Source organism: Leptidea sinapis, chromosome 33, assembly GCF_905404315.1.
Source record: "Leptidea sinapis chromosome 33, ilLepSina1.1, whole genome shotgun sequence".
In the NCBI taxonomy this organism is placed as follows: Eukaryota; Metazoa; Arthropoda; class Insecta; order Lepidoptera; family Pieridae; genus Leptidea; species Leptidea sinapis.
In genome coordinates, this window is record NC_066297.1 from 10229236 (window position 1) to 10256412 (window position 27177).

The 27177-nt window shown below is 35.5% G+C and overlaps 2 protein-coding genes across 9 annotated transcripts in view; one reads left to right on the plus strand and one right to left on the minus strand.

Annotated features, from left to right (window-relative positions):
• The first annotated feature begins 572 nt into the window (after window positions 1–572).
• Window positions 573–11916, plus strand: LOC126974629 (uncharacterized). 6 transcript variants are annotated; one of them, XM_050822135.1, is made up of 9 exons: window positions 573–691; window positions 896–1114; window positions 2274–2375; window positions 8583–10006; window positions 10089–10288; window positions 10396–10590; window positions 10663–11034; window positions 11234–11473; window positions 11739–11916. In XM_050822135.1, the coding sequence occupies exons 2-8, from the start codon at window positions 919–921 to the stop codon at window positions 11331–11333; spliced, it is 2589 nt and encodes an 862-aa protein (XP_050678092.1). In that variant the 5' UTR covers window positions 573–691; window positions 896–918; the 3' UTR covers window positions 11334–11473; window positions 11739–11916. The 6 variants fall into 6 exon arrangements, with proteins under 6 accessions (XP_050678092.1, XP_050678090.1, XP_050678094.1 ...); XM_050822136.1 differs by having other exon boundaries at window positions 644–663; XM_050822133.1 differs by having other exon boundaries at window positions 592–1114.
• Window positions 11917–17327: 5411 nt separating this feature from the next.
• Window positions 17328–27177, minus strand: part of LOC126974633 (synaptotagmin-5-like) — a 69522-nt gene continuing 59672 nt past the window's right edge. For all 3 annotated transcript variants that reach the window (XM_050822144.1, XM_050822145.1, XM_050822146.1), the window contains 3 exons: window positions 23801–24027; window positions 21081–21226; window positions 17328–20392 (listed from right to left, as the gene is read on the minus strand). In XM_050822144.1, the coding sequence (XP_050678101.1) occupies window positions 20246–20392; window positions 21081–21226; window positions 23801–24027 (520 nt within the window). In that variant the 3' untranslated portion in view covers window positions 17328–20245. The remainder of the gene's footprint in view (window positions 20393–21080; window positions 21227–23800; window positions 24028–27177) is intronic.

Genomic DNA, 27177 nt, shown 5'->3' on the forward strand with positions numbered 1-27177 from the left:
GACAACTAGCGCAATCTAGACCTTTCATGCGTAACTAAATACAATTTCAAGTTAGCAGAAGGCCCAATGCATCAGATGCCGTCATAATTTATCCACATAAATGAAACATTAATATTTTAATGAACTATACAATGAGCTGCTTCACCACTTATTACAGTTAATATACATGATTTATATTTCTACGATCTATAATGCTATGAAGGTATTACGTTACAAGTTAGATATTAGACATTTGTATTAATTGATGTTATTGGTTGTAGGTACAGCTACAAATTCATTACATTCATTGATATATTCCCAGTCATCTGTTGAGTATGTGACATCATCATCATACGATTTAATTTCGTGAGGGGAAATTTTAGTCACAATAATAAAAACAACACCTGTTACAACTTCTGTCAAAACTAACATTGCTTTCTAAAAGGGGCACGCGGGACCTACTTCTATAGTGTCAATATTCTAAGGTCTCAAGGTCGAATCAACTCATGTCTCAACTCTCAGGTGACAGCTGTCATCACGATGTCATGTAAAACGTACTGATTATCATTATATTCTCTTTGATGTCATGTATTTTGTCTTTGGATAGTTGGATACGTATTTCTAAATACTTAATCGTTTAAATTATTTTAATTTATATTTACTGATTACTCGAACAAACCCTAAGTACTGACTACGAGATTTAAATAATTTGGTTTGCATTCTTAGTTATTATCATTCTAAAATATCGTTATTATTTTAACTTTGTGCAAAATTCATTGCCTCACGGTCATCAGTCGCACACATCCTAGTGAAGTCGCGGTTTTTAGTAACTTATTTGTCACAACTCACAAGTCACATTGATCAGAGAATTCTAATTTCCTCAATTTGTATTCGGTACTATACGAAATTATTACAGGTATTGGGAGATATTAACTAGTCATGGCCTGTCTAGAAATGCAGCCAGAAAACCCGGAATCGGAAAGAGAAGAAGGAGAAATAGTGGATGATAGTGTTGATCAATTATCAGATATTTCCTCAGAAGAAGAATATTTAATGCTTCAACGACTCACTATGTTAGAGAATTATAATGATGTTCTGGAGCGAAAGAAAGCTAAAACATCCTCTATTAGAACTGGTAAGTACTTAATTGACTATATTTTGTCAATTAAACAACATTGTTAGACTTATGATATGGTACCTCATACTTTGTAATGATAAATTGTTCGCTAAGACTTGTTGAAACACCTCTAATGTTGAAGAGACAACTGGGTTGTTGTGATCTATTACCATCATGTGAGCAAATTGTCAACCTTATCTCCAAAATCTTATGACACCAAAAAGTTTTATATAAGTATAATATTTTAATGAGCATAAAATTGCTCTAAACTACTATGTTATGTTGGCAACACAGAGTGAACGCAAGAATGTTTCAGACAATTGCAATGTATTTTGAAAACAAATAATTGTGTTTTGACAAGTATTCTACAAAGTTTTATATAAAACAAGTGTTTGACTTGTCTCTTGGTGTAAACGAGGGGTTAGAGAAGTTAATTTACTTAACAAGAATAATTTAATTTATTTATATGCCATTTGTACGAAATGTAGTAATGAAAATGAGATACCAATAGTTCATATTATGACCTAATGACAAAATCGCTTGTGTAGATTTTGTCATCATTATTGTATTTCTGGGCTGCTTTTGTTGTTACGAATTACTATTTTACTTTGGAATTAAAAAATAATCCAAGTCCTTTTAATTCTGTTCAAATTAGAACAAAGGCAATGGGATGTTAGCCTACAAATGTTAAAGGAAAAAGGCTGTGAAGACTGCAGTCTTTATTAGCTTCCGACATGAAAGTGAGATCAAATTCAAATAAACTTTATTCAATTATACTTAAACTAAGGGCTTTTGAATGATCACTATAAATATTTCTTATAAATTACTAAATATACCATATTATGTTTGTAAAAAGTTGAGCCCATGAGAAGAACATATAAGAAACTCAATGGCCACTCCTTTCAATCAAATAGAGTATATTACAATAACTGTAATATACATAACAAATTTGTTTGTAAGATGCTGCATCCAATATATGAGTCCCGTTTGAACAACATAAATTATTTCATGAAAAGAATTAAATGCATAAATATAAATTATTGTATATTGGATGCATCAACCTTTAGAGCTTGAACTCATTGTTTGTGTAAGGATGCTTGGTGAACATGATTGTCGTAATTACTGTCACATTTAGTAATTACATACATCAAATACAATGATCCATTAACTATAACAGGTTGTCCTGGCACCACAAGCATCAACCGTTCACGAGTTGACACATGGAGTCCTGTGCACATATTTGAGGGAAGGAGATGCCCGGCACACAACACCGCAGCAAGTAATTCCATTTCGTGAGCATGACAAATCATGTTAAAGCATACCTATGCATGATAACTAAATATTAATGCTCACAAAGCAAGCCCACAAATGATTCCATATAATGCAATTACTGTGGATTCTATATTAAACAAAAGAATATATAATATTCATCTTAAATTCTTAAGGTTATACAATCTTTATATTATGCACCCAGAGCTTTAGCTTTAAATTTTGTTTGTTTTTGGGTAAAACTCAATATTTGGTAAGTTCCTATTTTTTTACTAGATCTAGAGTCTAGACTATATATCCAAGACATTAGTATAATTATAATATGTGTATAGTATGTTATGTAGCATCATTTCCTTTGTCTTTTTTTTATTTTTTATTTATTTTGTAATATGTTGAAAATTGTTTAATTTACTTGAAAAATTATTGTTAAATATATTTAAATTTTTGTGTTGTCTAAATATAGCATAGTAACAATTTATATCATTCAAAAGTGATCTCTCACTTCAAGGTCGGTCAAGGGATTTTTCTAAGTCTTTTGGAATGAATATCTCAAATTATTACTATGAAATATCTAATAAGTTTTTTTTTTTATGGAATAGGAGGACAAACGAGCGTACGGGTCACCTGTTGTTAAGTGATCACCGCCGCCCACAATCTCTTGCAACACCAGAGGAATCACAGGAGCGTTGCCGGCCTTTAAGGAAGGTGTGCGCGCTTTTTTTGAAGGTACCCATGTCGTATCGTCCCGGAAACACCGCACAAGGAAGCTCATTCCACAGCTTTGTAGTACGTGGAAGAAAGCTCCTTGAAAACCGCACTGTGGAGGACCGCCACACATCCAGATGGTGAGGATGATATCCTAACTTGTGGCGTGTCGTGCGAAGGTGGAATTCGGCGGCAGGAATCAGGTTAAACAGCTCTTCGCAACACTCCCCGTGATAAATGCGGTAGAAGACACACGATGAAGCGACGTCTCTACGCAACGCCAAGTGATCCAGCCGTTCACAGAGCACTGTGTCCCCGACAATTCGAGCTGCTCTGCGTTGCACGCGGTCAAATGGATCGAGCTGATACTGGGGTGCGCCAGACCAGAGATGACAGCAATACTCCATGTGTGGCCGAACCTGCGCTTTGTAGAGCGCTAGTATGTGGGCCGGCTTGAAGTATTGCCGTGCTCTATTAATGACGCCCAGTTTCTTTGAAGCCAATTTGGCTTTGCCTTCCAGATGACCACGAAATTGGCAATCGCTCGAGATTTCGAGACTCAGTATTCCGATACTAGGCGAGGCTTTGAGGGAAGTGTTGTCGAAGAGCGGTGATACGACAAATGGGGTTTTTTTAGTGGTAAACGCGCAAACTTGAGTCTTCTGGGGGTTAAATTGGACAAGGTTCAATTTTTCCCATTCCGCGACCTTCTCAAGAGAGGACTCGATAGAAGAAGTTTCTCCCGGCACTGGTCGACGATTTCCCGAGAGAGACCTGCATGGCCAGTGTATACGGCATCACCAGTGCTGTCGTCTGCATAGCAATGAATGTTGGAGGTGTCCAACATATCATTGATATGCAGAAGAAACAGCGTGGGAGACAGCACACAGCCTTGGGGCACTCCAGCATTCACGGGCTTCGGGTTCGAGCAATATCCGTCGACAACGACCTGTATGCTGCGCCCAGTGAGGAAGCTGGAGGTCCACTTGCACAAGCTCTCGGGAAGCCCAAATGATGGAAGTTTGGAGAGGAGCGCCTTGTGCCATACACGATCAAAGGCCTTGTATATAAAAGGCCCAAGTATATAAAAATCTCGTGTCACAGTGATTGTTACCAAACTCCTCCGAAATGGCTGAACCGATTCGTATGAAATTTTTAGTGCAGGGTCTGAGAATCGGCCAACATCCTTTTTTATAGCCCCATTTTTTTTTTTATTAATTTGTGTGGCAATACAACATTTGCTGGCTCAGATAGTTTTTGTATATTTTAGTTTTGTTTTAGGAGGAATATATAAAGTTTATTATAAAACCATAAACACTATAGTTATTTATGCAACTGTTGTGTAATAAGGGGTATTAAAACACGAATGTGGATTTTGTCACGAGGCGAAGCCGAGTGTGATAATAGTATCACATGAGTGTTTTAATACCTAACTATCAACAGTTGCATACAAGACTTTATCTACACCCAGAATATGAATCCTCTAAAAGATTCTGGAACAGTTAGCTTACTGCTAACATTAAAACACCAGTCCTAGTAGTAACCTAATATCATTAATTACTGATTATATACAAATAAACTAAGTATTAATGAAACAATTATATATTTTAGTAGTAATTTACATTTTGTACAGTGCAATAATTAAAATTTACTCGAATATTCAGCTTTTAAAATGAATCGCTCATTTTTTGTAAACAAAACAATAAAAAAATCGAAGAAAAATGGCGGGGATTCGAATAATCTACTTTTTTTTTACGGCCCGCGGCGTTCTGGTAGTGTGGAACGCGCGTAAACGAAAATGTTATTTTTTTGAAATTCATACAGATAGCACACATCGAGCAATAAGAATGTGGCTGTCTATTGAAACTCTTTGCGCATGAAAGGATCGAAAAAAAAAACAGGGGTGTTGTTATGAAATTCAGTACAACATAACAACACTCGTTTGGATGATGTAATGGTTATTAGAACATTGGGTGTTTTAATGTTGGCAATAAGCTAACTGTTTCAGAATCTATAATAGAGGTTTTAAAGCATGGGTGTAGATAAATAAATAAAACCAATTGTTTTCATTGAAAATATTGATTTATTCTTAAGTATAATGGTTTTTAGCTGTGTCAAGTGTGATAATAAAAAAAAAACACAATATGAATAATTTATGTATAGTCTTATAGCTTGCATCTATAACTTTGAGATACTTTCAATGAAATTATCCTAACTTTATAGTTGCTGGTATAGTTGCTATGCTTATGTATTATTTTAAAATAATACGCATAGATACACTTACGCGCACTTTCTACACACTTTTACACGAAATCAACCGAATTATGAAGAGGACAACGGACTCTGCAATCTATCAAATTTAACTTTGAGTTTGATAGATTGTTGTACTCAGATAAATTCGTAAGAGTGTAATAATTTATTTCGGACACTATACATCCATAAGTATTAGTTATTTAGTTAGTAACAATTTTTCTTAGACTAAGTTAGTACTGTTAGTGGTAGTGTTAGTAATTGTATATTAGTAACAATTTTTCTTAAAAATTGTGTTAGTAAGGCTAGTTATTTCACAATAAGTTGCACCTAGCTAGAGGCGCATGCAAACCTATCCAATGCCTCAGCAGTGGGGAGTCCCACCTGCATGCCAACGCGCTTAGGACAGTGTTGGGGCTAGCCTGGAGCCTGTTCATTAATGATGCGCATCTTTTTCTAATGATCGCGCAAACAACATCAACGCGCGCCTCCGCAAATATGCCGGATGCACTTCAAAACCTAGGCAGCCCCATCACTATCCTAAACGCGTCATTATATTGCACTCGCAGCGCGTTGTATGCCCTCTTCGTATAGCCGATCCAAAGGCTGCACGTGTAAAATGATTGGCAATAAGCCTTAAACAGAGTTATTTTGACTTGTTCACTACAACGCGCAAACCTTCGGGCCAGCATATTACAACGGACAGCCAACGCCCTACGTTCCCTCTCTAAGTCTAGGTTATCACTTAGGTTGTCGGAGACCCAGTGGCCTAGTATATCAATGTTGTTAGGTGATGTTAAGTTTGGAAATTACTTATATTACATGTATACCTCGTAACACTGAAAATGTTTAGAAAATGAAAAACGGCTTGATGTAGAAAGTTGCCAATACTTTTATTGATTTTCGAAGTAATCCATGTCCCTCTCTACACATGGTCGCATTCGATGGAACCACTGAGAAAAGCAGTGGGCCCATTCTTCCTTAGGGGTCTCTTCTATGGCATTTTCGTACGCTTTCACCGTATCTTCAGGGCTTGTAAAGCGAATACCTCGCGGGCGCCAGGTCACGACTGTATGGCGGATGACTCATTATCTCGACACCTGCCATACTCAAATATTCAACAGTCCGTTTTGCGGAGTGCGCTGAAGCATTGTCGTGGTGAAGGAGGATCCTGCTTCGAGGGCGCTGCTGTCGAATTTTTTCCAAGACAACAGGCAAACAGCGATTGACATCTTCAGCGGTTGGAGCTTTTCTCTATAGGTTATATATAGGTTATCACAGGCTACTTATCCGCAACTCGACGACTACAGCGCGCCTATTTTGCGTGGTGAGGTGGGCGGCTAATCCTGCCATCCCAGCTCCTCAAGGTATTGTATCAAACCTGTGATGACACCCATGACCTCGGGGAGAGTCCTCGGTAACCCCAGGTGTTTGGCCCGGTATGTGGCCACACTCCTACACTCTAAAATGATGTGTGCGGCTGTTTCATCTGCCTCCATGCAGGCTCTACACAGTGGATTGTCGGTGACAACTATATTAAACAGATGCTTGTTGAAAGGGCCGTGACCCGTTAGTATATGAGTTATTTTTCGTAACCTAGGTCGTGGAAGTTTTACTAGCTTGCGAGAGAGTTTGGGGTCTATTTGAGGTTGAACTTCTTTTGCTTGTCTACACTCACTACCATCCAGTACTTATTATGTAGTTCCTTGGTGTGTTGACGTATGACCGTTGCAGGCCAGCTAGACGGTAGAGGGATAGTTGGTTCTGGTCCTTTTGCTGTCATCGCTGAGCCCCTCCTGGCCAATTCATCAGCGGCATCGTTCCCTCGTAAGTTACTGTGACCCTTTATCCATTGAAGAGTTACTTGGTTGTTGCTATCGCATAACTCCCTCAGACACTGGTGACAGTTGTATATTAGCTTTGAGGTGAAAGTGTTGCTTTGTAGGGCTTGTAGTACTGATTTGCTATCTGAAAGGATGCGGATTGAATAGTCTTTTACCTTTCGATTCAAAGTAGCTGTGACTGCTTCTATTATATCCGTGCATTCTGCTTGAAAGACAGTGTTATGAGCTCCTAGTGATGCAGCTATTTTTATATTTAGGTCTTTCGAGAACACTCCGTATCCCGTGCCCGACCTTGTCTTTGAGCCATTTGTGAAAATCCGGAGTTCTTTTATACTGAAATCCTCTTTCAGTTCTCAGAGGTTAAATAAATACAGCCACTTTGGCTGTATTTATTTTTGACTCCAAGTTTAACTTGCTGTCAAGTATTATTCCTAAATAGTTCACTTCGCTGTTTAATAGGAGTTCGGTGTTAAACAGTTTCGACAGTTTATAGTTACCCAGAACTCTTTTATTTGTGAACATTACCAGTTCCGTTTTTGATGGGTTGACTGATAGGTCGTTGTCTATGCACCATCTTTCCACAATTTTCAATGCTGCGTTTGTTACTTCACATATAGTACTGGTAAACTTTCCGCATATCAATATAGTTAGGTCATCTGCGTAGCCAACCGTAAAGTAGTGGAGCTTTTATATAACCTTAGTAATATAATAAATGGAAATGTGAGTCTTAAGCGTTTTGCACATAAAATTTTAAACCATTTTTTATAGCTCCTGAGTGTGTATCGTAGTTAAAGTCACGGGTAAAAGCTGGTATATGTTTATATAGGCAATAGTCGTCCCACAAGAAATTAGCACTTATACAATTTCTGTTATCTTTTGATTTTGTTGAAGTCAAACCAACTTTTAGCCAAGCGCGTACACCTTCCTTAAAGGCCGGCATCGCCCATGTGATTCCTCTGGTGTTGCAAGAGAATGTGGGCGGCGGTGATCACTTAACACCAGGTGACCCGTACGCTCGTTTGTCCTCCAAAAGCTAAGCCAAAAACTGGAAGATAATTTACCAAAGAATGTTTTGATGTGAACATCTGAAAATTAAAGTAAATTAGGGAATAGTAAAAGATTTTCCAACCTAATTACTCCCCAAAATTAAAAGATAAAAACTGATTTATGAACTCTGAGGTTCACTTTGGGAGTGTTCGGGAAATGTTCATATCAGGAATGTTTTTATAAAGGGTAAATTTACAAAACACAAAAACTTATCTGATAGTAGGTATAATGATTTTTCTATCTCATTTAGTTTCTTATATTGACTGCTGGGGTCTGATCACATATCTCTTATCTAGAACATTTAGAGTCGCTGTGTCTCTTAAGCTACATTATTCGTATTGTGGTAGTTAGATACTGTCAATCTGTTTTAGGTAATTCCACATATATAAGTCCAAGATTGCCTCCAATGAAGAAAGGTTCTACAAAGCCACAAATAGTGAATAACCCAAAAAATGAAAAATTTAAAAGTGGTAATATAAGAAAAAAAGAACAAAGTTCTAAGTTTGTAAATCGTCCTAGAAATACTAGACGTAAACAGGTCAGAGGTAAGAAACCCGACGTAAAAATTGTAAGTGAATCAAGTGAAGATTCTGCTGATGATGAATATAAAAATAAAAGGCGACGACTAGCTGATGCAGTGACATTTAAGAAAAGTAATAAATCTGATGCATGTCTGAAGGATCGAATAGCAAAGATGCTCCGTAGTTCTAAGTTTAATCAGAAAGAGTCATATATAATACGAAACTCATTAGTTATTGTGGGTTGTACACCAGAGAAAGAAATTAGTCACGACAATAAGACTGATGGTTTATGTAATAGTAAAACTGAAGATATAAATGTCAATTTTGGGAATACCACACAAGTTGTCAGCCAAAATCAGCCAGATATATCAATTGATAATAATGCGAGAATAAGTACCTCTTTAGGGTCATGTGATACTGTTGACTCAATTGATAATGAAACAAAAAATGCAATCCACATTGTCAGTAGTTCTGATGAAGATTTAGAGTCATTAAGACAGCATGCTCTTAAAACAAAATCTGACAAACAAAATATGCCTACAAGTAATGAACCATCTGTTATTGACAATAAGGTAGGATCAGATGATGAGGACAGTGATACAGCTGAGCTGAGATTGATTTGCCTAAGGTCGTCTCTACTAAAGAGAGCCATGGAGCTGAAAAAGAAACAAAAATTACAAAAGAGACTATCACAAAGTTCCATTGTACAAGATGAAGATAAGTACAAAGAGTTGGATGCCGACAATAATAATGATAGTCATACTGATGTTGAGAATGTTGATATGGATATTGGTTCTGATATGGATGAGAAGCCTCAGTTATGTGTTAATGACCATAATTGTAATCCGAACGACACTAATATCCCTGAATACAAAGAAAACAAACAAGATGAAATAGAAGAGGATGAAGATTTACTACGCGCTAGGCTATTAACATCATTAAGTAAAAACCTTCCAAACCTTATTGATTTTAATCCTCTACAAAATGTAGTTGATCATGACATTGATAACTCTAAAATAGAACCAAAAAAATCAATAAAACTACCAGAAGAAAAGAAATTTATCATTCAGCTGGGTAATTCAGATTCAGAAACAGAGAATGAAGCAACAAGGAATTTGACCAAAATGCATATGAAATTAGCGGAACAAACGGAGTTTCAGCAAAAGCTTGATTTATTCTTAAAATCAACCCGAATGCAAGTAGAAAAGAACACAGTTCCAGATACAGGGCAACTGCAAACTCTGACAAAACCGATTCAAAAATTTGTGCCAAAGGTATAGAAAGTTATAGATTTGAATGGAAATTTAATCTATATCTAATTAAATGCTTTAGTATGTTAATATGCTTTTGTTCTAGAAAATGCAACATTTACCAACATCAGAACAGATGGAATACAACAGGTTGGTTAAAAGAATGGCAGAACTCGAAAAAATAAAACAAGCGAGGTTGCTCAGTAAGAAAGTTCCAGATAAGGATACCCTTAAACCACGAAATGTGTCGATTAGCTCAACAGAAATGATAAATAATAAATTGGAAGGAAAAATTGCATCATCAAGGTGATTATTATATTTAAATCAATGAATAGTTACAACATGACTCAACCAAACACATGTATGTGCTTGTTATATTGTACTTAAATTAATTTTGCAATCTTTACTTCCAGGAAAATGATTGCTGAAGAATCAGCAAAAATGTTAAAATTGAAAGAAGAAGCTAAAAAGTTATCTCAACGCTACAAAATTGTTTCTACTGAACTAAAAAATATTACTACTGCTATCACTTTGAACAAAAAACAACAGAGATTTGTACAGAATAGTTTATCCAAAATAAGACTTCAACATCAAATGCTTCTCAAGAGGTATGTTATATTGGAGGTATACTATGTAGCATATAATCAAAATATTCATTTTAAGCGCTTGTTTGATTACAGTTCATCAAATTACAAACATAATAATACAACAACCTCATTAAATGCAACGGCACTAAGAAAACTGCAAAAAGAAAATCATCCATCAATTAAGGACCACAATAACCCAAGTTTATTAAAAACAGTTAAAGTTAGTTTTGTGAATAATTTGAATACAAATATTATACACACAAAACAAAATCTAGCAAATAATGAGAAATCTGTTAATTTAATAAAGGCAGATAATGAGAGGGTTATAAATATTCAAGAGACTGAAAGGAAAAATGTTAGTAATAGTGAAAAAAATTGTACTGAGGTAATAAAAGAGGAGGGTGAAAATAAAGAATGTGACATAGAAAAATATATATCACCATTAGATGCAATTCAACGAACTGAGTAAGTAATCTATGAAAATATTGAATTTACAAATGTCCAATGTTGAATGTGACCAAATTAGCAATTAATGAAAAAGTGCAATTTACGTTGCGGATGAATAATGCGTACAAACATCGCGTTTGGCTTCTGCGATGTAAGTATGCATTGGAACTATGCTCGGCGCCATGACCTAAAGTATTCTAATCTGGTTATGTTTCAGTTGGAAGGAAGATCCCAATGCTTTCCTGTGCCCATACGAAGCCGGCGGCAGTTGCAGGGATTCTGACTGCAGATTCTTACACTTAAACACACTAACATAACACATACTTAAACCACAGCAACACCTAGCCACAGACAACATATCACACAAATATACAACACTTTAACTGTTGACGACCTCCATAAAGTGCCAGACCGTGCTGCCTACCATTTGCTGAGTTGAAGGAGTGTGATGCGTAATGTATACATATGTTGTTCCATTTCAGAATGTTATTTAATGTCATGTCCCTTTTTCCATTACTATTTTTCTTCTTTGTTCGTAATTATCATTTTATATCTTATTTAAATTTTGATTTTTTGTTCGTAATTATCATTTTATATCTTATTTAAATTTTGATTTTTCTAATTTTTTGTTCGTAGTCTTTCTTAAATTTACCTAACAATTTTAAACTATCCGCTTATACTGCCACAATGTCTTTTTTATTTGTTATTAATACTATTTCTAGTTGGTGTCCTGATGAGGCAGCTTTTCTTCCTGAGGGTAAGTTAGTGGTTTTATAGTGATTAAGCTAAGGACGTACATGCTGTAGATGCAGCCTGGACTGCTGATGGTAAAAGTGTTGTTTAGGATTTAAAAAATATAAAGATTTGTAAAAAGCTAATGAATAAAAGTATATTTGTAAATTGGTGTTTAATTTTATCCTTATTAATATTTAATACCTATTTTCCTTAAGAAAATGAGGTTGTGGGTCACCTAGTCAAACAAAATTTAGGTTGGTATATTAAACCCTCGGTATGCGAATCATTACGTTACATTACATTATCATTATCAGAGCAAGGACGCAAAGCTATTCGCTTACATGGGTACCTACCTAATAAACTGAGCCATGCTTCATTACCTATTGATGAAATTCTGGCTCTGCTACGAACTGTCTGCAGATCTACAGTACTCTGAAGAAAATTCGTATAAACGAGAAAACTGTTAATGACTGATATTTTTTTTTGTTTTAATTTTTAATGGCACTTCATAAAAATAAACCAAAGCTCCATAAAATAAAAGATGTTCGAAATCCGTACTACCGATTAATTCAATTTTCTTTCATTCACGTGGTAGATAATTTATAGGCCAGGGGCGTGCATTCAATATAGGCATAGCCTACCTCAATAAAAACCGAAATTAAAATTATATAGCACTAACGTTATAGTTTATTTAGTTTAATTTGGTTCTATTGTTCTATAACCAAACTTCCACTAAACACCCACCTGTAAGTTTTACCAAGGTATTAATGACCTTACGCTAAGGCAGACAGTTTTACAAACGCCTATTAGAAGCGGCTCCCTTACATAGAAATTATTTAGCAATAGTGTTCGTCGAAAGTTATACGACTACAGAAGAAGGTGCGCAGGGTTGCAAGATGGCAATCGAATACAAGAATAATGTAGTACGATAAATTTGGTAGGTCTGAGAACTTTTTATACCCCAATTTTTTTTTAATTTGTTTTATATGGCAGTACAACGTTTGCTGGGTCAGCTAGTATCAATATAAAATTATTTTGTAGAAAATATATGATGAATAATTAATTAAATTAAAATTGTGCTGTGCAATACCTATATTATTAACTACATAGTTTCATATTATTAGAGTAGAGTACCTAGAGTGATAAAAACGCAAATATTAGGTTGACCAATTAATGGTCCCGAAACTATAACCGAAACACAAACAACTTTACAACAAAAATATTTTGACCTCAAAACCTAGCACTGCCGGCCTATTTTTTTTTGGTTACTAGGAGGAAATACATTTACGTACTACCCCTGCGTACTATGTGGCACAGGGAGTGTGGGACTCAACCACTTAGACCATCTTCTACGTAGATAGAAGCTGGCCAAGTTTGGTAATACCCACTAAAACCTCCTCGAGATCAGAGAGTTCCCCTTTTGGAGAGGTTCTCCGGGGTCTTTGCAGGGCATTACAATGGAGAACCTCGGGAGCGCTGTCGGACTAACCTCAACTACAACTAGTTCGATCTTCATGCCTACCTTGCTGGAAAACCAATGCACGCCCCTGATTTATAGCAATATAATCTATATACTTATAATAAATCTGTAGAGAGCAAATTTCTGTACAAAGAAAAAAATAATAATTAAAACCGAGTCAGGGGGATGTAAAAGAAATAGAACAAGTCCCGATTTTTTTGGAATTTTTGTTTCTCTTGTCTGTTTGTACGGGCTAATCTCTGAAACTATTGATTGGACCGATATGATTAAAATTTTGCATGATGATACCTTTTATACCCGGACAACATCTTAGATACTTTTTATCCCAGAAAATAAAAGAGTTCCCGTGGGACAGTTAAAAACCTGTACTTATATAGCGTAGTATACAGGGTGTCCCAAAGTTATGGGACATGAAGGGAAAATATCGATGATAGGCTATTTTACTGAAAGAAGTCTTTATGTTATTTTTAAAAGTAAGTACTTCTGCATTCAAAGATTTTCTAAAAATTACTTGCCTCGTCTGGGAATCGAACTGACTGAAATGTAAAAAAAAACACCCCTACTTTTATAATACCAATCGAAATAATGGCCAAAAACTAATAACTCTTAACATAGTATTTTAAAAGAAAGGAACAACGTAAAATGAATGTTTTCCTACTTGGATTGGTACGAATGGACCGATTAGATGGCCGGCCAGATCCCCGGAGCTTACACCATTAGATTTCTTCTTTTGGACATATGTGAAAGATATGCTATACAAAAAACGATACGAGAACGTGGGCGAGTTACAAACAGAATTGTGCCATATCATATTTTTTTTTATGGAATAGGAGGACAAACGAGCATACGGGTCACCTGGTGTTAAGTGATCACCGCCGCCCACATTCTCTTGCAACACCAGAGGAATCACAATACCGTTGCCGGCCATATCGAGTATTCACCATAAAATGATAAGAAAATCAACAGGCAGCGGACTCATTAAAAGATTGGCGATTTGCGTAAGACAAGAGGGATCACATTTTGAGCATTTAATTAATTAGTTTACAAAAAAATACCCACTTAATTGACTACTTTCTTTTAAAATACTATGTAACTTAAGAAGAGTTATTAGTTTTTGGCCATTCTTTCGATTGGCATCATAAGAGTAGGGATGTTTTTTTTTACATTTATGTCGGTTCGATTCCCAGATGCGGCAAGTAATTTTTAGAAAATCTTTGAATGCAGAATTACCAACTTTTAAAAATAACATAAAGTATTCTTTCAGTAAAATAGCCTATCTTCGATATTTAAGGTACTTTCCCTTCATGTCCCAAAACTTTGGGACACCCTGTATAACAACTTATGCACATAATTCAATAAAATTTGGCACCTTTATTGCCGTTCAACATCTTAGATACTTTACATCCAGGAAAATTAAAGAGTTCCCGTGGGTTTAAAAATCCCATAAAAGAGACGAGTTTCCGCAGGAAAGTAAAACACTACAAAAACATAGCTCAACATAGCGTCATTAATATTAAATCAGGTGTGTGTGACGCACATCATTTCCACTCTAGGCAAAGAGTGAGAACGACAAGTCATTTAGGTCAGACATAATAAATAGGTAGGTACATCGATTCATAGTAAACTTAATCTAATATACCCTGTGAAAATCTCAGCCCTACCTTCTGGCTTTCCAAAGAAGTATCTATTAATATTATAATTATACGATAGTTTGTAAGAATGTATGGATGTCTGAATGTATGGACCTGTGAAAATCTCAGCCCTGACTTCTGGGTTTCCAAAGAAGTAGGTATCTACTAAATAACTAACTAATCCTCGTCACTATCGCTCATCTTGTAATGTTGCTCGCATGCGGGTAGATAGAACTAGAAAATGACGCGAGCTGCTGCTTACTGCAGTTGTAGTGCGATAGGTACCGTCGAGCGACGTGAAGCGACGCGCCGCTCTGATGCGTTCCGGCCTTAAACAATACCGAGTGCGCGATATTGTGGTGCGGTCCGGTGGGACGGGCTTGCGGGCGTTCGGACGGATACGGGTGGAGGGGTTATTAATTTGAAACGCCTGCAGTTCCTATTAATTTTCATTTTCAATGGCTATTAACAAGTCGCAGGGCAACCTTAAAGAAGCAGGCATACATTTGGGCATGTCATGTTTTTCCTACGGCCAACTCTGCGTGACTTGCTCACGCGTTTTTAAATCGCAAAATCAGCATGTTTATGTTGACTGATATAAATTGATTAACATTATTAAGGAGGACGTAGGAATATATTTTTAACAACCTATAAATTTTGCATTGCTATCAACCATCAAATCAAATCAAAATCAGTTTATTCAAGTAGGTCACGGAAATGACACTTATGAATGTCAAAAAAAAATATTTTTCTTATTGAATCTACCGCTACTACGTAAAGGGTTCCAAGACATCTTTAATATTAAATTAATGAGACAATAACTATTTCAGGCAAATTTCATGGACATATTTACCACAAACTTTTATTTTAGTTCTACTTTTAGTTTTTCCGGGATATCTAACAGGATGAAGAATATTTCTAGTTGCAGCTTTTGGAAATGGCCGAATCATTTAATTTAGGTAGAAACTATGTTTGGTTGTTGTCGTGACTAAGAATCTACCGTTGTCATTTGACTATTCTGGATATCCAGATCTTGAGAAGTAGTATAGTTATTGCTCCGACTCCTGCGTCAAAATTTATGGTGAATTGGCTCTAGGCGCCGCAGTTTCATTTATGAATGTTGATACTTGATGCTGATGTTGAAGACTCTCACTGACGTTTTACAGTAGATGATGAAGATAATTCGATCTAGGTCTCATCTGGAACTAGTTCTGCAGCTCCTGAGGGCAAAGCAATTGAAGAAAAATCTACCTCTTGAAGTTCACTACTCATTTCTCGGTCTGTTACCGCGGAGCTTAAAAACCTTCATCTGTAAAGATGTCGGCCTAAAGCCTGCGAAATTATTGTACTTATAAATGGGTATATTGTAGATCTTAACATATCATTTTGGGTTTTTACCATCCATCCATTAATGACTGAATTATATCTAGTATTTTATTTATTATAATTAATTTTGCGTATTTGACAACTTGAAATTCTTTGAGGTTTTCGAAGAAATCAGAAACTTTTTTTTCTATTAAACCTGGTTGATCTAGATAAGCTGGTTCTGGGTTTGTTAAACTTAGTTCAGAGTTTCTTGCCTCTGAACCAATCATTCCGTGTGCAGTTGTAGGAAGAAAAAAATATTAGTGCGGGAGAACGGTAGAGATTACCCTGGATAAAGTCTCCTCCCGACAGCAGGGTAATACCTCCCACCCCATGCCAAACTGTCATTTAGTACATTTTTATAAAAAACTTTGAAACTTAAGTAAAAGCTGTCTGCCATAAATGTAACTAGGATAACTACAGTTACGGTGTATATAAATGACATGCTCGAGTCTATTCACATGTAAGAAGCAGAAATAGCTCTCTCAGCTCACTCCTAAATCAAACAGCCGATAGCAAAGGCGCCGCGTGAGTGAAATGGGCGTGTATGGAGTCTAAGAAGTGTGGTAATATCCAGTTCCACAAAAATTCTATGAGCAGTGGCTATTGTCTCCCACCTGCTAAACTCTCCCGGACTCTTAGTCTTTTTCACGCGACACAACATTTTGAAGGCTTTTATTTATATCTAGTGTCCCTAATAAATATTTTATTAAACTAAATTAATTTACGAGACAAAAAAACCAAAAGACTAAGTACCTCCACGGACTAGTAAAAAAAGAAGGACACACGCCGTGATAATAGCAAGTGAAGCACCTTTATGCTAGTGTGTGTGCGGTTACGGGGTATATCAGTTTTTCACAAACACGACGGCATTTTTAAAATATTTTATTGCGACGCAAACTCATCTGTCACAGACGATGGCCAATCTCATAATGGCGGCCAATCGATTTGTATTAGTGTGTGTGCGTGGGGTTATCTATTTACACGTTTACCGGCTTGTTTTGGTGCCTTACTGTTATGTAAGGTGACACGGAGTCCTTATTTTTTTTTCTCGTCCGTGAGTCCCTCATCTAATTTTACGGTGCAAATAAAACAAGCAGTCTTACAAGATACTTTATTCAGACATTGTAAAAGAAAATACCAAGAAAATATTCATTCACATTGATACACATTTAGACAAAAATACGTATAATTTGGAATCAAATTCGATATATTTATAGAAATCTTAAAAAGTAAAGAGATCACATAATAACTAGACACAATAAGGTACACGTTGTGACAAGACAGCGACTGTGGGTAGAGGGTACATCTAGAATCTTCTACTTGAAAAATATGTGTTTTAAACCCATTTTAACAATAAACTCTCATAGAAATCTATAACTTCATAAGATTTAATTGGTGTCATAAAAGCTCTGTCTTAATATTTAAATCATTAAAAATCATAATACATATATTAGGTAGGTACCAAATACCTAGTTCAGACGTCTATCATAAACATGTTTTTAAAAGTCCCATTTAACTCATTATTAAATTAACGAATTGTGAGCACATTTATAATTTTTTATTAACATCTAAAGTTTGGAATTAACTTCATTCATAAACATACATATTATAAGTACCTACACAAAAGAGACCGCCTTTTAGGTTATGTCCTGAATAGCAGTGAAAGACAAAAATTCTTATCATTAGATATGAATCTATTATTTTTTGTCTTTCACTGCTTAGACGCGTAAGCTTTTCTATAAGGTTTAGTTCAGTTACCTTTCGAGCTTACGAAGCATGCCGCTTTTCGGACGAATAACCTACTTGGAATGTCCCTCAGGAGTTCGCGTTATCTTTGGAAGATCTCATGACATTATCACCAGGAGACATCGTAGAAACAGTTCACAATAATTCAATCCACTAGACAGGTGCGCGTGGAACCGTATTAGTTAACCTATGATAAAATGGACATGCTATTTTTAAGTTTTTATGACTGATGGTATTATCATCTCTCGATACTAGCCCATTCATAAACATTTAGTAATTCAATAATATTATTACAACAACATTAATTACCCACAGTCAGGATTTAAGAAGGATACACACAGGCTTATAACTATTGCAATATTCTTCAAACACTTGAACTACAAAGAGACATTAATAGCCTGATACAACTACTACATGATAATATATCACCTGAAATATGACCTTATAAATTTTGGATGGTACCAGGGGTGGACCAATACCCTGGTTTGTAGGGCCCTAGGGTAGTAGATACTACCTACTTACTTACTTATATGTATGACTCAGACAAGTAAATGCCCAGCAGTTAGTAGGGTACATATGGTTGCAAAATATATGCGTAAATCAATTGGTGGTTTTCTGTACATATTTTTCTTAATTTGTACAATTTAATGGCATTTGAGGCCCTTTATATCCACAAAGCTTTATTAGTCCTCATATAAATCCGCCCCTAAATGGTACTGAACAACAGTAGATACATTCTGATAAAGAACTTTGATTATAGTCCGGATTCGGGAAAAGTCTAGACTCTACAACATAGCATCTTGAAAAGAAACACATTAAATCAATACTATTATATGAAGAGCGTACATCTTTCTTATTTAAATCTGATTTATTCTAGAGCGAACTTTAAATGTTATAAGCTAGTTTATGATTGTATCATATTGACGTATTTATATGTGGGCATTTTCTTGGTAGGTTGTTCCCCCAACTCATGGCGGATCATATTAAAAACTTTATTTAAAATATTAACAATTGTCACTTCGACTGATCTTATATTTACTGAGAGGAATGGAACAATGACCGTTGGCAATAAAATAATGAAATTTCAAGAGTTATCTCCACGTGTTTGTCCACCAAACAGCCCATTTGCATTAGACGTTGCGGAGTCGTCGAAGAGGAATTTCCAAACATACATTTTAAAGTATAAATAAAATTGGTTGCACCAGTTTATGGAGAAAAATTTCACAGGTTTAGTGAAAGATGGATCTGTGCGTATGTATATTTCACGTTGATTAGAGAATACTGCTAAAATAGCCCAGTTTACCAAGAATAAAATAGCGTATGATAGGGTTGGTACCAAGAAAATATAGCGAATGAAAGAATCTAGTAAACAGTTCAACTGACGTTTCAACAAGTGTCAATATCTCTGCAACCGCCATTGACGTAGGGGAGTAACCGAGGAGATATGAAACAAAGGTGATTTGAAACTGTACCGATTTCTGAGAACAGTTATCGAGTTGGTAGCATCGCTTTTGAATCACTTCGTCGAGTTACAAACTGAACAAAGTGTGTTTCGTACTTGAAAAGTTTAATTTTAATAAATACCACCAAATTATATCACCACTTTCAATTTACAGTCTTTAATACTTTTTTAAAAATCATATGTTTCAACTCTCTTCGACCTCTGCTTCATCTTACCTCGGTATGAGGTTGAAACAAGTTGAGTTACAACTTCACATTTATCAAATATTTGATAAATGTGAAAATTGTTTCAACTTCCCCTATAATAAACAACTAGACTCACAATCACGCTCAAAAAATGTCTGAAGCAAAACTCTGCCTACAACTTTTCGTTCAGTTGTGTTTCGACTGCGCTTTGAATACAACGCCACGCAACGATAAATTATGTAATTAACTTGACATTTTTAATCATTTTGCTAAATAATTACATTTCAACCGCTGAAACAAAATGTTCTTGCATCATGTTCGCGTCCGTCTCGCGCGTGATTTCGTAAACTTTGAACATAACTACCACAAAATAAGGTGTTAATTTAAATTAATGTTTAAATATTATCTGTAAGTATAAATTAATTTGTAGGCCATTGTAATGCCGTTTGACCATTTTTTGACGACCCTTTAATAGACGATTGGGAGTATTTGTTAATTGTACGTCAATTGCAACTGCCGACCATTTTGGTACTTGAAAAATAGAACTACAGCGCGGTTGGAAGGAAGGTTATTGTTTAATTTGATCTTGACTTAGAAATTTTTGATGATAGTTAACGATGGTTTATCTAAGGGTGTGCCACATGGCGACAGCTTTGCGCGTTTCTTGGGACATCTGAGCCCAGTGGCGACCTTCGGCGGCCGGTTCTGCAGCTCCCACGCAGCACCATCCTACCACCAGATTGTTACTACCGCCCGTCACCACACAAATCTGTAGACAATACAGTTATATATAGTACCTACGGAAGATCGCCATTATTTATAACAAATTGGGCTTTAGCGATATGTTTTAACATAAATCCGGTATTTCAGCGACACACAATTTTTGAGAAGAAAAATAAAACTGGGTCTACATAATATACTTAAGTGCAATTTACTTCATGTCGTAGATATTACTATTATAATAATTCGTTTTAATTTGCTTAATGTATTCTCTTTGATTAACGCGAGTGTTACCTACATATTTCAATAAACAACTTTTTTAAGGGAATAAAACGCGTGTAATTTTAACTGTGATTTAACATTAGATTTTGCGTTAAAGTTACGTTTTTAGTATTATTTTATCTAAGGCGACTTTTTGTGATATTTTCAGAGCACGCAGTCCCTAAAAACGTGGTAAACTAATATAAAACACAGATACAATCACACGCGTTTTAATCCTAAAAAAGTATTTTTTTTAATTTTCTAAATCTAGTTGTAATATAAAAGTTATACCTATGTCTACCACCACTTCCGAAGAGGTGAGGGTAAAAGAGACGATTTCGAAAAAAAAAAACATATTCCTTTCCTTCAACATTTAAAAAAAATCCTATTAAAATTAATTTTAATCCTTTAAAAAGTGTTTTATTGAAATGATTAACACTCGCGTTATTCAAATGAAGTACTAATTAGTGATGTACCTCGACCGAAGCCTCGTGTAAGTTAGCAGACGGTAGGCTGAAGGACAGAGCCTCGTTCCACACTGGATTACTGATCTCCTTTCTATTTGTTTTCTTTTTCTTCACACGTTTCCCATTCACGAGCAGATACACCTTAACGCAGACATCTGTAAGATAAAATAACAACAAACTAACAATAATTTAATTGATTTGACAAGGGCTAAGTCGTAAGTTATGATATTTGTACTATTGAAGTACCTATCATCATCATCATTTCAGCCGGAAGACGTCCTCTGCTGAACAAAGGCCTTCCTAAAATATCGCCATGACGATCTCGATCGGTCCTTCGCTGCCCTCATCCAACGTATTCCGGCGATCTTGACGAGATCGTCGGTTCATCTTGTGGGGGGACTACCAACACTACCTCTTCTGGAACGTGGTCGTGGATATGTCGGTGACTTTGGTTCTCCTGCGGATCTCCTTATATCTGGTTCAATCTCGCAAGGAAACTCCGAGCCTTTTCCATTTCCCTTTGAGCGACAATGAGCTACCTCACTTAAGTACCTATGGTTAACTGGTTTTCAGGTTTCTACCATGGACTTAAAATTTACTACCGTATAGACAAACAAAGTGCGAATAAAAACAAATTAAGCGGAAAAAAAGTAAAAAACATCTCTAACGGAGATACAAGATAATCTTTTGTTACTGTTACTGTTTGGCATTAGCTCGCCTAGTATTTTGAATACGACTATAATTTTAAACGAAAACAAAAATGTCTTACATTGGTGACATTAAATGAACGCACGGGTTGAACTACTTAACCTTAATCATAAGAAAAAATATTTATTTAAATATATAAAGTAGGTAAATAATTGAAAATTTGAAATTTTCAAACAAAGAAATTATACATTTCGATAACAAATTTTTAATCATACGTGAACGCTATTCACCTACGAGTTCTGACGGCTACGGCACGGCGTGGAAGATGTTGGTGTCAGTGCCTACGATAGCTCGCGGCTACTAGATTACTTACATGTTCCGAAATGATGTTAAGCTAAATTGGTTTATTATGTATTTTTATTTTTGCGTTTTTTTTTTATGATCATGGTTTAGTAAGTAGCGCCACACTGTATAATAATTATTAAGTATTCATAGAACCATAGTTCACATTATATATTACAGTTCACATGATGGTAGGTACCTACCTCTTACCCTCGGACCCCTTATTTAATCATAAAAAGTTTACTTAGATACGAGTCCCCTACACCTCTCAAAAACGAATATCACTGTTTGTTTTAATGTTGTTTAACATACTCGTAGCAATCGTATGCGATACCTTATCAAGATAAAACCTCAAGTATATAATAGTATCTACACCGTATTGTATACCTACGTTTGTTTTAGAATAACATTACAGCAGCAGCCAGCAAATGAGGCTTTGATGGACAGACGTGGAAACGAAGTCCATCATATATTATTAAAGTACTTTTCTCAAATAATGCGCGTAAATTAAACTAACCGGCTCTTGCCGCCTCTTAAATTTGAAAAGTTGCGTTGCTGTTTGCCAGTTTCAATTTTAAATAAAATCTTTGATAAGTTACCTTCTTGGTCGCCTTGTTTTTCAGTAAAAGATCGTTCCATTTCTACACGACAGATAGGAGTTTACTCTGTAATTTATTAATACAACTAACTTTTGCCGGCCGCTGCTTGCATGTATTTACAGTACAGCATTTTCGATTTATCTCGAAGAAGGTTGTCAAAATAATTCTCAAATTTTCATGCATGTTTGGGAAAATAAATACAAAACAGCGTTAGTAGCTCCGGCAGTCTTCAAACCTCAACACAAAAAATATTCGCACACTACTATAATACTATTCAAACAAACTTTAAATCATCCCCACCACCTGGATGTGTGGCAGCTGGCGCTCCACCACAGTGCTGTTTTCAAGGAACTTTCTTCCACGCGCAACAAAGCTGTGGGATGAGCTTCCTTGCGCGGTGATTCCTCTGGTGTTGCATGAGTATGTGGACGGCGGTGATCACTTAACACCAAGTGACCCATAGACTCGGTTGTCCTCCTTTTTCATAAAAATCAATTTGGTTATTTTCAAAGCGATATCCCTCACTTCTGGGATTAATTCAATTAGTTACCAATATTTATGAACGATGCGGGACTCGAACCCGTGACCTCTCATTCGAGTGACACATGGTACGTAAATGTTGGTAGCTCTCAGGTTGACTACTATTCATCTAGCCGGTATACGGTCAATGGTAACTAATAATAATAATATTCTCTACTTAGGAAAGCGTATACCAACCTAGTAAGAAGTGCATTATACTCTCTCTCACACACGGCTGTCAAACAAACATGTGGACATGCAATACAAAAATAAAAACAAAACTAGCGATGGAAAAGGACAAAATTGATAGATGCTCAACAAAAAAGTGGCGATGAGCAGGTCATGTGGCGAGATTCATGGACAAAAGATGGACGGTTAAAACGACAATTTGGGAAGGACCATCTGCCAAAAAAAAGAGGCCGCCCAATAATAGTAATGGCAGGAAAAGAATGGAGAGCAAAAGCAAAGAAGAGGGATACATGGAGGAAGCTGGAGGAGTTCTATACCCAGAGTGGGGTTCCAATAACTTAACTTTTATATAATACGCGTAGTCTTAAGATTATAATATTATGTATTCGAAGATTGTTGGATCAATTCAAGGCTTATTATTATCATACCAACCTAGAGCATCTTTCCCTTCTTGCGGCGGCAGAAGATTCCGTGCCTTCAAGACCACGACGGTGAGACGTTCAGCTGACGGCAGGTAAGACAGAGACAGCAACAGCTCTTGCAGCTCTTCTGGCGGCCGTCGCTCTCGAGATAGTTCTGCCCACACTTCGGCTCCACCTGCTACTTCCACTTTAGACAATGGCACTCTTGCTGAACCCATTACTTCATTTCGTGAAAACCTGTACGAAACAGTATAGAAGTTTTAATTTTTCATTCATACAATATAATTATGTCTATTTACGTCCATTTTGTCTTAAGAGAGGACGCGGGTTCATAGGAATGGCTCGGAAGATGTGTAAAACCGTAAGCGTATTATCTACATTAAGTCAGTTAGTGTCACCTTTATCTTATGGTTTCCATCATCCGATTGATTGATATAGCATTTGACAAAATACATGTCCCGTATTGTATGGATTGTGGTTCTTTTTTTCTGGTCACTAAGCAAAACCAAACTGTGATGTCCTATGAAACATTAAATTAAGTAGTATAAAAAGCTACGGCAATCATTTTAAACACCTGGGTTTTTGTTAAATTAAATATCAACGTTTTTTTTATAACAGCAACATTACAAACAAAAATATATAGTCTTAATACTAGCCTTATGTCAACATAATGTTTATGTTAACTGCCTTCAACTGTCAAGCAAACAGCGTAGATAGAAGAGTGTTCATAATACATCTACGACTGTAAGAGAGACCTAATCTCAATTTGACATTTGACTGACACTTCAAAGATAAAGCTCCAAAGTGTGTCCAAAGCTTTACCTTTCAAGTGTCAACATATTTTTATTTTTTAATTCCAAAAATAAAAAATAAAAATATGTGTATGTACCTATAGTGTACTGCTCAGACTACTGAGAGATACTACGTATCTTTATTGCTAGAATGTACAAAGGCGATACTTGCAAAAATAATGTTTATTTATTTTAAAATAAAATAAAACCATTAATGTTAATGAAAAAAAATCGAGTAAATGTTATTTTATAGTAAAACAATAAATTCATCCAATACACACTAAAATAATCATAAAAAATTATACTTCTAGATAGCGATTTTCAAATTTTTTTTATGAGAAAACGCAGGTGTTTAAAATTATTTAAATCATCAAATAAAGATAGACTGGAAGGCTAAACGTAAAAAACTTTCAATTATAAAGTTTAAAAAAATAAAATTATTAAAAGACTACTTACGGACAAGTTCTTTCGTAAGGGTTAAGGTTCTTTAATTCCTCTTAATAATTAAATTTAAAAGAGGAATATTTTATGGTAATGCTTCTATTCCTACAGTAAATATATGATGATCTCAAAATAATGAATCCCAATAAACCAATTGCTATTAATGCATAGATTATTCCTAATGATCCAAATGTTTCCTTTTTTTTATGCACGCACATTTTACAAACAAAGTGAAAAAATATACGTGGGTAATACTGAAAAAGTTAAAAACTGACCAGTTAGAAACATTGCTAATGAAAACTATTTTGAATTTCAATTTTAGAATTCTTTGGTAACCTAATGTAGTATATTGCTTTCATTTGTTTTAGTGAATTGGCGGCAAATTTATAGTTATTTATGCAACTGTTGTGTAACAACTGTTTTAATACCTAATTATCAACAGTTGCATACAAGACTTTATGTACACCCAAAATATGAATCCTCTAAAAGATCCTGAAACAGTTAGTCCTAGAAGTAACCTAATATCATCCATTACTGATTATATACAAATAAAGTAAGTTTTAATTAAACAATTATTTATTTTAGCAGTAATTTAAATTTTGTATAGTGCAATAATTAAAATTCACTCGAATATAATGTTCTTTTGCAGCGTTTAAAATGAATCGCTAATTTTTTGTAACAAAACAATAAAAGTATCGAAGAAAAATGGCGGGGATTCGAATAACCCACTTTTTTTACGGCGCGCGACGTTCTGGTAGTGTGGAGCGCGCGTAAACGAAAATGTTCTTTTTTTGAAATTCATACAGATACCAACCACGCATCGAGCAATAAGAATGTGGATGTCTATTGAAACTCTATGCGCATGAAGGGATAAAAAAAACATAGGAGTGTTGTTATGTAATTCAGTACAACATTACAACACTCTTTTGGATGATGTAATGGTTATTAGAACATTGGGTGTTTTAATGTTGGCAATAAGCTAACTGTTTCATAATCTTAAATAGAGGATTTAAAGCATGGGTGTAGATAAAAACTTTTATTATATACGGTTACTACTAGGACGGCTGAAACCTGTTTCAGAATCTTTTAAGGCGTTATAGTCCTAAAAAGTAACATTTTTAAAAATCTACTTAAAATACTTCCACAAATACTACGGTTCCAATTTTTTGACACGTTTATCTTCATTTCTTTATCTAAAATATCGCTGTTTCGAAAACACAATTACGGAAAAAAATCTCGATAGATTTATTTTTTGAAAAATAGTCTTTTTTATTTAAATTGTTTATATTATTATAAAACTATGATGGCTATAAACACAAAACTTATTTTATTCGATAGTTTATTAGTATTTATAAGTTTTCACTGTGGGATTTATCAATACGCTTAATGAATTATTTCATATTAATTTTTTTCATAATAAACCAAACGCGACGCCTTGGTTGCATGCTTGCTCAAGCCAGCAGTACGCCCGTGACCACTGTCAAGAACTGTGTTCGTGTCTCTCGGGCTCACATTACGTAAGATTTTAGCAAACAAGTACAAAGCGGAAATCATAGTAAAAATATAATGATGATGCGACGGCTTATTTGTTGAAATATATAGGTAAATGTAAGTCGGAAAGTACTAAAATAAAATTTACGTAATATTATTTTGAATATTATGCCACGCGGGATTTTTGTATATATGTAATTTAGGAAAGTTAGATAAATCCAAGATGACCGCCGCAAAAAATTATGACTTCAGCAATATGGATATCGTGTCCGAGGTTCTCGAGGGTGCAGAGAACGATTGTGTGATCATATTTGAAATCCAAGATGGCCGCCGCACAAAATTATGATTTCAGCAATATGGATATCGTGTCCGAGGTTCTCGAGGGTGCAGAGAACGATTGTGTGATTATTTTTGAATTCAAAGATGGCCGCCGCTCATAATTATGATTTCGTTCTCTGCATCCTCGAGAACCTTGGATACGATACCCATATTGTTGAAATCATATTTTTGCGCAGCGGCCAACTTGGATTTCAAAAATGATCCCGAATTCGTTGTCTGCACCCTCGAGAAACTCGGATACAATACCCATATTGTTGAAATCATAATTTTGCGCGGCGGCCATCTTGGATTTCAAAAATGATCCCAAATTAGTTCTCTGCACCTT